This window comes from Carya illinoinensis, chromosome 14, assembly GCF_018687715.1.
Source record: "Carya illinoinensis cultivar Pawnee chromosome 14, C.illinoinensisPawnee_v1, whole genome shotgun sequence".
Lineage (NCBI taxonomy): Eukaryota > Viridiplantae > Streptophyta > Magnoliopsida > Fagales > Juglandaceae > Carya > Carya illinoinensis.
Window position 1 is genome coordinate 26,352,755 of NC_056765.1, and position 11,509 is coordinate 26,364,263.

General features: G+C 35.0%; 2 protein-coding genes across 3 annotated transcripts; one reads left to right on the forward strand and one right to left on the reverse strand.

Moving 5' to 3' along the window:
• Positions 1-2,761: 2,761 nt before the first annotated feature.
• On the forward strand, positions 2,762-5,142 carry LOC122295049. Of its 2 annotated transcripts, none has more exons than XM_043104068.1 (4): positions 2,762-2,890; positions 2,994-3,043; positions 4,597-4,762; positions 4,865-5,142. In XM_043104068.1, the coding sequence occupies exons 3-4, from the start codon at positions 4,598-4,600 to the stop codon at positions 4,910-4,912; spliced, it is 213 nt and encodes a 70-aa protein (XP_042960002.1). In that variant the 5' UTR covers positions 2,762-2,890; positions 2,994-3,043; position 4,597; the 3' UTR covers positions 4,913-5,142. The 2 variants fall into 2 exon arrangements, with proteins under 2 accessions (XP_042960002.1, XP_042960003.1); XM_043104069.1 differs by having other exon boundaries at positions 2,793-2,894.
• An 815-nt stretch (positions 5,143-5,957) lies between these two features.
• LOC122293429 lies at positions 5,958-7,598 on the reverse strand. Its single transcript, XM_043102003.1, has 4 exons — positions 7,188-7,598; positions 6,620-6,730; positions 6,392-6,472; positions 5,958-6,284 (listed from the first exon to the last, which is right to left on the reverse strand). The coding sequence occupies exons 1-4, from the start codon at positions 7,434-7,436 to the stop codon at positions 6,210-6,212; spliced, it is 516 nt and encodes a 171-aa protein (XP_042957937.1). The 5' UTR covers positions 7,437-7,598; the 3' UTR covers positions 5,958-6,209.
• Positions 7,599-11,509: the final 3,911 nt, after the last annotated feature.

The window sequence follows — 11,509 nt, forward strand, 5'->3', positions numbered from 1 at the left end:
ATGGTCTCAATTGAGAGTAAAAAAATGAGTTTGCAGCTTGAAAAAATGAAAAAAGAAAAAAATTAAAGGCTGAAATATCAGATGGTACGGGCCGGTATTTGAGTCGGTACAGTTTGAAATATCGGTTGATATGACCAGTACGCCTGACATTTGGGACGGTATGAAATATAAGTAATACTTGTACCAGACCAATGACTGATACGGTATTAAAAACACTGGGTAGCAAAGCTACCTACGTCACGTGACACGCATGCATATGAGCAAGGGCAATTGGGTTTGGGCGCTATGACATCCTCGCGAGGAGCTCTACATTTATTTTGGAAACATTAACAGATGTTGGAATGCACCATAACTAATAGGCATTTTATAATTAATAGACATTTTATGTTGCTAATTATGATCAATAATGAGTGGGTTATTTGATGACCATTATAAAGAATTTCAGGTCATTATGTTATAATTTATGCTTACCATTAACTTAGGGTCACATATAATTGATTTGATCAATTTTTCAAGAAAAAAAAAAAAAAAGAATTTTCCTTTCAAAAAAAATTTCTATATCTTAGAGAATGGTGTTTTGAATTTTTCTATGAAAGGTACTACTTTAGAACAACGAATTAGTGAGCTTCATTGTATCATAGGAACAATCTTGTCGATGCTCTATATCACGTTAAAAGGGAACAAAATATGTTCTAAAGAAGTCGTTATTGCGATTGAGCCTACTTGGAGTCTAAATTTTTATTTTCTGCCTTCTGGATTCCCTTATTTTCTTTATATTTTCTTATAAAACATGCCCTTAGTTTTTTCTTCATGTTTGTTTTCTTTGTACACTTTGATGTATACATGTTGGATAACTTGATGTAAGAAAGGTTTTCCTTACCCAAAAAGAGGCAATTCTTCATTAGAAAGGGAAAAAAAAAAATGTATAACACCTTGGTTGTCTAATCTGTTTCCCACACATTAGCTAGTGAAAGCTAAAGTAGGTTTTAATCTGCAATGAATTTGACCCTGATCTGGCATCGATGTTGGTGCTCAATGCTCATGGCTCTTAATTTATTTCAAGGCTGAGGGACCATATAGATCAATCGGTACCGGTGCTCCTTGTCTGCAAACGAGGCCAATGCGCGCAGCATGGACCCATGACAGGCACGCTTATTCCACTTTCAGGGGCAATTTTTTGGTGATGCACTAGAATATTGGACTTGTCCCTTTTGCAGTCAATCAAGTCTTTGTAGAAAATGATCATAGTTTCAAGGAACAGAAGATCAGGACTGTTGGGAGTCCAAATCTGTTTGGAATGATAGCAGATTTCACGGCAGATTATGGTCTCTAATTCATTGATTGCGTCCCCTCCTCCATTGTAGGGTTGAGCCAACCCACCATATATGAGTCAATGAGGCCTATTCAGGTGTCAATATTTTGTGGTGCTTTAATGCTTTATCTCAAGTTCCTTTACCCATCAATGGCCCTGCACAACTTTCTTTGATTCTGACATTCCCAGCAATCACTTCTGAACACATTTTTTGCTTTTATGCATACTTTTAGATGTTCTATCTCCTAAAATGAGTTTCCTATTTTGGAGTTATGCATTATCTGTGTTTTATATATATTTAATATACTTTTTTTTCTAACATTAAATCATAATTGACACGTTTACAAAAAAAAAAAAAAAATTTAATCTTATCTCATCATTACAATTTTTCAAATTCTTACACAAAATATAATAAATAATTTAATTTTTTTAAATTACAAAATAATAATAATATTAAAAAATAATATTTTATTTAATTTTTAATATTCACTTCAACTGTCTATCTAAACTTACTCTTAAAATATCAGATAATTTTTGAAGAAATTCTGAATGGGGATGGGCAAAAGTGCAGTTGGTCGGCCGAATCTACTTCTAGTCATTCTACTTGCAAGACAGTGTCTAAAATATTACATTATTAATATATTTATATTATTGATGTGACATAATTTTAATTTTTTTTATAAATCAAATCATCTCATATTAATAATATAAAAGAGCATATCCTTTATACCGAGTTACAAATAAAATCTTTGGAGGTAGTGATAAAATGGTATGATTATGAGATTCTCTATCAATAAAAAAAAATGGAATGATTCTCAATCGAAATAAATAAATAAATAAATAAAAGGTATGATTCTCTAATGGATTCAGTAACTTAAGATCTCATTTACTAATGAATTTTATACAAATTCAGAGTTATGTACATATATCTTCATCTTTTATTCACTCGGTGGTAAGACTCCTAATATAGATATTGTAAGGCTATTAATTTATTATTTAAATAAATTTATTATAATTTATTAGGAAAAAGATATAATTTATTATAATTTATAAATTTATGTGTAGTTTATTATAACTTATAAACTACACATAACTTAATACAAGTAAATTAATAGTTTTTAATTATCAATATTTAATACTAAGAATTAAATTTATTGTTTTAAAATAACTACAACAAATGTGTTTTTAAAATTTTAAAAAAATATATATTAGTGTTTAGACAAAAATTAAATTTAGGATTTCAATCGATTTAAGAAAAACAAGGTTTTGAAAATAAGCCCCAAAACTGAAGTCAGCCAAGCCCAAAAATGCGCCCCAGCCCATTTCAACTGAAACGGTGCCGTTTAGTTTGCAAGAGAGTGCTCAGCCCATCATTAACATGGCGTCGTTTTCGATCCACCAAACGACGTCGTTTTCTACCCATTTCTATCTCTAACGCCCCCCCGGGTCGCACGAACCGTCGCACGAACCCTCCATATCACCTCTCTCTCTCTCTCTCTCTCTCTCTCTCTCTCTCTCTCTCCAGTCTTCTTCATTTGTTTTCGCCGTCGCCCATCGTCCCGTCGTCTCTCCTCTCTGGTCTGTATGTAATTTGTTTAATTCAATCCCTGTCTTGTTTAATTTATTCAATCCCAAACTCATTGTTCGTCGTCTACAATCTTCTTTCTCCTCTTGCCACCAGGGTTCGCTTCCGAACAGTGAAGTCCTCGCTCACCCAGATCCCAATCTCAGGTAAGCTCATCATTTTCATCTTCTAATTCCTTATGAAAGATACGGGTAATACGCTTATGATTTTTTGATCTAGGGTTAGCTGTAGATGTAATCTTTTCCCCCTCTATTTTGAAGTTTTTTTTGTATGATCTTGTTCTCATTTTATTCATAGTCTAATGGGTTTGTAATATTCTCCATATTTATTGGGCTGATCTGATCTAGCTATGTTATGTCATTTCTTGTCTTCTAGATTTTACTAGTCGTTTTGCTGAACCTGGTGTGTAGGTTTTTAGCTTTTGTGGCTACTCTCATGCCCTTTCTGGTTGGTTGTGACCCGTTTATGTTCTAGATTAGAGCTAGCTTTTTTTATTTTATTTTTATAAGAGATAAAAGGTTCTTTAGCCCGTGTACAGGAAGTATACATAAGAACACCTAAATACATTCTAAGAGCGATGAATTAAAGACACGAAATCATTGTCCCCGTTTAGTACAATAGCGGAAAACCAAAGCATTAAAGTGTGGAGAAAAAAGTTCTTTAGCTCTGCCGTAGTGCATTCCTTGTCTTCAAAGCAACACGCGTTCCTTTCCGACCAAAGCTAACTTGTTTATGTGTAGATAACATTAATTGAGTAGATTTGGCTGTAATTGCTGGAGTACATTCTTGAGGGCCTTCTTTCAGGGTGCTTCAGCTTTTAGTATGCGGGAGCTACACTGTGATCGTTTGTTAGGAGGGTTTTCCCTGCTTTGTGAGTGGCTTCAGTTGTTTTTGTTGGCTTTTGCTTCCATAGCTGTTGCAAATTCTGATATTGAAAAAGCTTCAGTCCTGGGTTTTGCATTTGAGGGTGTAGGAAGATATAGAAGAGAGTGACGGATTACTGTGAGAATATCCGGATATTATTCGATTATAAATGGGTTTTTAATCAAGTTGCTATTTAGTTCTTTCAGCTGTGGGCTTAAATTTCTAGGTTAGCACTTTCTTTCCCTTTTCCAAAGTCAAGAGTTTACTTCATTTTACCTGACAGATTGCTATAAGACTAAATTCTGTACTCTTGCAATTGAAAAGTGATTACCCAATTTTCTTTGCCTTGTAAAATGAAACCATAAATACAGTTCCATATTGTTACCTTTTTCATATATCACCGTGGGAGCTGAAACAATGAAGTGTAACAAGGCCAATTGTAAAAGTTATTGCTATTTATTTTGTGCAGTAACAAATTTGAGTGCCATTTCACACACAAGATTTCTGCATACCCTAAGTCTGTCTCTGGGTATGTTTTGAACGAGTGGCATGTGTCTAACACAAAGATAATTGGTTAACCGCTTTCTTTTGGTTTGTGGTTGAGGGTTATTTTTGTATTTTATGCTGGTTTATCCAGAACAATAAAAATAAATTCTGCTTTATACAGGGATCTATCTGGTTTTTTTTTTCTCTCTTTTTTTTTTTTTTTTTTTTTTTTTTTTTTTTTTTTTCTTGTTATTTTTGCCTCATTACATGGAATGGGCATGGCTAAAACCCCCATGCATCATTTTAAGTAACGTGATTTCAGCTGCAATTTTTTTAACTCGTACTGCAGCATGGCTGAAGCCACAGAACCACCATTTCGACCAAGGGAGAAGCTTCTTGAGAAGCAAAGATATTTCCAAAACGTCCACAAGCACACATACCTGAAAGGACCGTTTGATAAGATAACCTCTGTTGCCATTCCTGCTGCTTTGGCGGGCACTGCACTTTTCCTTATTGTGAGTTCCAGCATCCTAGTCTTATGAAGAACTTCATAAAGAAATTAGAATTTATTATAAATGCATTTCTTGCTCTAATTTGCAACACGTTCATTTTACCAGGGACGAGGGATCTATAATATGTCTCACGGGATTGGGAAGAAGGAATGAAGTGGCGATCTCTTTTTGATGGAGATGGCCCCAGTGTTCCACCGGTCAAATTTAATAAGTTTTAGACTCCTGGATTGCATAGTGATTTTCTTCAAGTATCTTGTTTGCTCGCTGTAATAATTGCCTAGTTGCAGGCTTGTTCCCAAAGGAAATTGGAACTTTAATCTGCTCTTTATCTTTTTGTTTGGATACTACAGAATCGAATCACAGCCTCAACTTGTTTGGCACCAGTTGCTCTCTGACTTTATATGTAGTTCTCTAGATTAGACGGATATAATCTTTGTTCCTTCTGTTAGACTCTACTTCTAGCTACTATCGTTTGGTAATTTGCCAAAAAAATCACAAAAAAAGCTAATATCTTCTAGTCATTTTGTAATTAGTTGTCTTTTTCTTGCACATAATCAGTCTGATTATTTGGGTTTGGTTAAATTTTTCGTAATACGCTACAAGCTGTAATCATACAAACGTTACATGTTTCTTCTCAGCACCAAGAGACTGATAATTTTAATAAAGCTCTGTGTCTTCATTCTTTTTCTACTATTCTTAGCACCGATCAAAAAGACAAAAAAAAGTTTTCTACCATTCTTAGCAAAATGGGTGTACTCAAAATTCAAATACATACACCTCCATCTTGAATCAAAGGGTGATTTGGTTGGGTTTTGATGTTGAGAAATGTGGATTTTGATGTTGAGGAATGTGGATGTGAGTAATAGTGAAAAGTAATAATAAAATATTAAATAGTAGTAAAAAGTAATGAATAGTAATAAAAATAAGTAAAAAGTAATAATAAAGTAATAAATAGTAATAAAAAGTAGGTAAAAAGTAATAATAAAGTAATAAATAATAGTGCAGTATGTTGAGTGGTGATGAGTGTTGAGGTATTCTCAAAGGCTCTCTCTGTAAATGCTGCAAATATTTGTATATATGAGTTAGTTTTTAGCTGTATCTCTTGAAAGAGAATGATAGATATTTTTTTTTTTAAGCAAATTGCATTAAACAGAATGATATGTAACTTGGGTTTCTTAAATGCAGTATGCAACTTTAGTGAGAGGGGCGCATGTCGCACATTTCTATTTAAGAACATTGGAAATACTTGATGGTTATGTTGTTCTGTGACAGACAGAGACACTCTTGGTTGGCATTTCTTCCTAAATCAGAAAACCGTACAAATACAAACAGTGAAATACAGACAAACAAAGCAATCAATCACAAATACCAATATCACGAAAAGCTATTATCTATCTAATTACAACAGTACAAGAACACAGCTCTACTTTCTTTTAACAACACATCTAGCTCATTTCAGGGTGTCCACATTTTTGCTGAGCTCTTCCAGCTTCCTCAATCTCAGTTTCTCACTTTCACCCACCAGCTGAAGAGAACAAAAAATGTCAGCAATAAAAAATATGGGACATATTTAATTTGGGATTTTCAGTAGTTCAAAATGCAGATATCTAGATATCTGGAACTAGTATTCACCTCCATTAATTTGGAAACCAGTTGAGATTTTTCCCTGCTTTTCTCATTGAAAACCTCAAGGGCTTCCTTGTATTCTCGCTCCTGTAACAAACAGATAACAAGTTTTAGGGGAACTTTCAAAAAGTAAAACGATTCATTTGCTTTCACTTGATTTAGGGTAAAATATAATGACCATCTCGACTCCCAGATGAAATATTTTTAGAAAATCAAAAATAAATTCAATTCCACCTTCTTTTGGCAGCTCTGCCCCAGTGGCTTTAACTCTTTGTTAACTACATCTATCCTCTTGCGAACAAGTGCGACTTCCCTCCTCATTGGATCTGTGAGAGCCTCAAGTTCCTAATAGAATAGATGATTTTATTGGTTGAAGGAATCCAGCATACATCATCAATAACAAGTCAGACATAGATAAAAACAGATAATTATTTCTCAGTTTGAAATTTTTTTAGATCGACAAAAGTAGTGGAAAATGTGAAGAAGCTTGTGATCCAGAATAAACCATTTGAAATCATCCACTTCTTCATAGAAAATTATTGCAACTGTCAACTCAGCAATGAACTGATCATCAGATCCTAAATTCTACCTTTTTCTAATTAATATATTCAAATCAGGAGGAATACATATTATATATGAATGATGAGTTGTTTCTTCAAGTTACATATATTCATATTTTTTTCATCTGCATTGCCAACCCTATCTATGTAAAGGCTATATGATTTATAGTAAATGATGCACCATTTTATCTTTTTCTCAGATGTAAATATGATGATAGTGTAGCAATATTGATTCTACTTACTTCCCGAATATCGGCCAGGCGCTTAGTTGCTTCTTCGGCGCGGCCCAACTGAGCATGAACCTTGTCCCTCACCTCCATCTTCTTCCTCTGAATTTCTTCTTCCTTTGCGCGGAACATAGCCAGCACTGATCTTGACATGTCCTCTTCCCTGTCCTCCTTAGGAGGGCTCCCATGGCTACCGATTCCCGAAGTCTTCACACGCTGCATCTGCGACTGTTGCTGCTCCAACATCTGTTTAGGAGTTGCCATGGCCGTCTCCTCAACACCCTTTCTTCTCTGATGTGTAATGCTCTCTTATTTCTGTCTTCTTTTGCTCTTTTTGACTAGCAATGATGGTTCCTTTCTCCTGTATTAGGCGGTCATCATCATGGCTGGCTTTAAAGGTATGAATTTGAAACCAACTGGCTTTTACTTTACAAAACAAAAAACAAAAATATATTACAAAAAGCTATAACAACAAAGCATCTCTCTTTATAATTATGAGTTACAGTAGATTTCACCTTTTTAGTTTAACACTATCAAAACTTTTGTAGTAGAAGTTAACCTTGTAGTATGGAGTAGAAATTCTCAATGCTACAGTGTAAATTTCCCCTTGCCTACAGCTGCTATCCTAATAATATATTGGATGTAAACTTGGTAAAGGATCAAGATGGGCCACTTTTGGTAAAATAGCTATTTTCTCAAGGTTGGTATGTTGGCAAATTCAACTAACTGCTGCTGTTCTGCTCACTTGGGCACCACATTTTCATAGTTTATATGTTTTATATGTACTTTCCACCCCCTTAGTGTTCATATGAAGAAATCAAGGAATACAAAAACTGGGGGGGAATAACATTTCTTTTTCATGGTATAGTTGTAAATATATTTGCTCGTAGTTGGAATATTGGGAATGGCTTCGTTTTAAATGGGGAGAAGAGAGAGAAAGAAGAGAGAGGGGGGGGGGGGGGGGGGGGGGGTGCTTGGGGTGAAAGTTTAGTTTGTGGAGTGGACTGTAAGGGCTCACCTAAACAAAAAGCATGAATGAGGGAGACGTTGGATCCAAGACATGGTAGGAGTGACTAGCTAGCTATGCTGCCTTTATCACGTATGATTATCCTTACAGCTTGGTCTTCCCAGAGAATTTCTTCTTCATCTACTTTTTTTCCCTAAAGAATATATATATATATATATTGGGTTATTTTTCTTTTCTTAAATATGCTGTTGATCATTCTTCCTAATCTGCCCACAACATGAATAATGATATGTGAGGTGATCTATTTTTCCAAGCATCAAAGATGAAAGGGAGAAAGAAGTAGAGTGCACAATGATAAGTGTGATTTCACACGAATGTTGGTAAAATGAAGAGGAGGGAGGCAAGGACTTTATGAAAAGTGTAATAATACGGTATAATTTTCTTAAACTTTTTATACAACTACGAAAGGTAAAGCTATAACAGGCAAAGCTATAACTTGTGTAATCTCAGCAAGCCTTTTACTTCAGCCGGCTTTCTTGGGCCAATAACTCATAAATGTCACGTCGGGCTCAAGAACCTTAGTGGAAGGAAGTATCGCTCAAACCAAACTTACAGCCCAGTAGAACATATTGAATCCAATAAATGGAGAGGTTTATACATCTATAACTTGTAATTCACCTCCTTAAAAGGCTTGGAAAAGTAGCCTAAAACTTGGGACATGTCATCGATACAAACTAGGTGATTTTGTTGAAGACATGATACTTAACTCTGTTGAACAATCATTCCCACCATCATCGTCATTCATGCAGTCTTGAATATTGTTCTAGTTACTACATTTTTTTTAAAAATTTAAATCCATAATATCCCATCCATGAGGAGCCGAGCAACCTTGCACTAGAAAAGAGACGCAAGCGACCTCACGGCTGAGTAGGGAAACCCATCGAATCCTCTTATGCCAAATCAAGAGGCAAAAGAAAACAAGTTTTAAACGCTGTGACTAGATGCAGATCATCAAGCTGCGAACTCTTATGCCAAATCAAGAGTATAAGAAAAACTTTGGTAAACCATGCACTGGGTTTGTAGAACCTGGTTTTATTGGTGTGTCTGCCCGATTTATTGACATGACCCGACAAAGATGTGTTATGGTTTTTTTTTTTTTTTGGGCGGATTTTCAAGAATGCATTACATTCGCGTGACAAATGACTTGAGTGAAGCACGAGTGACTCACTCGATAGGTAGCTCGAGCTAGTATCAGACAGAGATCTCGCTCAAGGCGCACTCGACACTTCGTTTGAATGAATAATGCGAAGAAGTAAAAATTAGAGTTTCCATTGTGTGAAACTATAAATATATATTTAATGAACAGTTTAGTATGTTCCGAGTATTCTGAACAATTAAATTTTGCTCCAAATTATATTTTGTAATTCTTCAGTATACTAAAATCTTCTATAGCTCTATAGACGTAGGCACGTTATCGAATCACGTTAATTTTGTATTATATGATTGATTTGTTTGTATTTACTTTTGCTTGTTTGTCATCGTTGTTGCATTTCTCAACACGATGCGGCTAAATGGATCTGATCATCTAGAGTCTGAAAACCTGATATATATATATACATACTGTCTATGCTACATCAAACTAACCTCAAGCATTTTTAATTAGTGTTATCTTACAAAGTAATTAGTGTTATCGCTTTAGGTCTTGAAATCTATTCAATATCCTGCAAAAATATTGAGCGAACTACCGGATAAACTGGTTTACAATTTGAAAATACCAAGCATAGACCGATGTCAAAAATCCCAATACAGGAAGAGCAATGCAACATATGATTAGTTGAGAGTACTACGTGTTCATACTCCGTCACACTACTTACTTTGTAAGATAAACTTAAAAAAATTAAATTTCTTATAAACCAAATTCCGTCATAACTGCAGTGTGGAGTGTGTTTACCACACGATTCTTCGTTTGCAAGTAGAAGGATTTGTCGTCTAATGTGAGAAGGAAGCGTGTGCTTTAGAAAGTAAAGGTGTCACCCAATAGGTTTGTCGTTAGGACCACTCTGAACATGCATGCATTGTATGGCTTGGCACAACTTGCTTAGATCTTAAGAAAACAGAAGGCACAAAAATAAATATTGGTTGAGACTCGGCTTAACTTTGGATCATCATCCTTGTCAGGCGTTTTTCAATCATTAATGCTCGCTACCCTTACTTGCACACTTGACAAAATGCTGCTATACAGTCTCCAGTCTCCTCTGTTTCTTTGGAAGCCATGAAAGAACAACGAGCAAATACAGGAAGGAATGCGTTTGCTCATAATAATAACAGTAGACTCATAATAATCAAAGGAAAATGATAAAAAGATTACTACATTTTTATAACTATTTTTAAAACAGAGTCAGTAAGAATATCATTATTTTAAAAAAATATTTTTTATTAAAAATAAAATTTTAAAATAATTATGAAAAAAGGTTGTCCCTATTGTTGCTCATAATTAAACCCCAAGCCCAAAGGATTGTCCAGTCCAATCTACCATTGCCATCAGGTAGTAATGAACCTAAGCACAAAGAAAAACAAAAAGAGTTAAAAATGAAGGCACAAGAGGAAATAATGTATCCCAAGAAATCCTTTTGTCTAGCAAAATTTGGGATTTTATTCCAACCTCAGAGTCAGTCTGACCTCATTTTAATTCCAAAAGGCAAGAATGTGTAGGAAGAGGAACTGTGTTCATCAGCTTATGAGGCTCTGCATGTACAAATGCCCAATGCAATAATTATGAAGTTTTGGTCCCTAGCTATGATGTTGCCTTCTGCAATTATATATGGATTGTCTCTTCTATATATATATATATATATATATATATATGTATGTATAGGGATGACTCACCCACCACTGGCTGATAGTAATGATTTATGGGTGCTTGCTTTAAGTCCATTTTCAGATGTGCAGATCATTCACTCATCAAAGCAATGAGACTGTTCCATTTATTGTGGACCATAAATAATGGCATGCCTCCTGGAATAACGAACTGCCATAAACAGTGAAATTTGAGAGGGTCCAAATGCCTGAACCCTCCTAAACAGTAAATGCTTTAAATCCATATATTGGGTTATGATCTTTCCAAACTGCATGTAGAGAGTATTCAGATAGAAATTTTATCACCATTGGAGACAGATTTTGAGCAGTAATGCTACTGTGCTGTAAACATACAGACAAGGGTAAAGGGGCCAAGAAGCAAGGTCCATTATAGTGGAGGATCAGATGTGGGGTGATAGATGTGTTGGGGGACAGTACAGGCAACATCATTGTCTTGGCTCGTGAGCTGGTAATGATTTTAAGACAATGAGGGGACCTTCAAACAACGTACAGC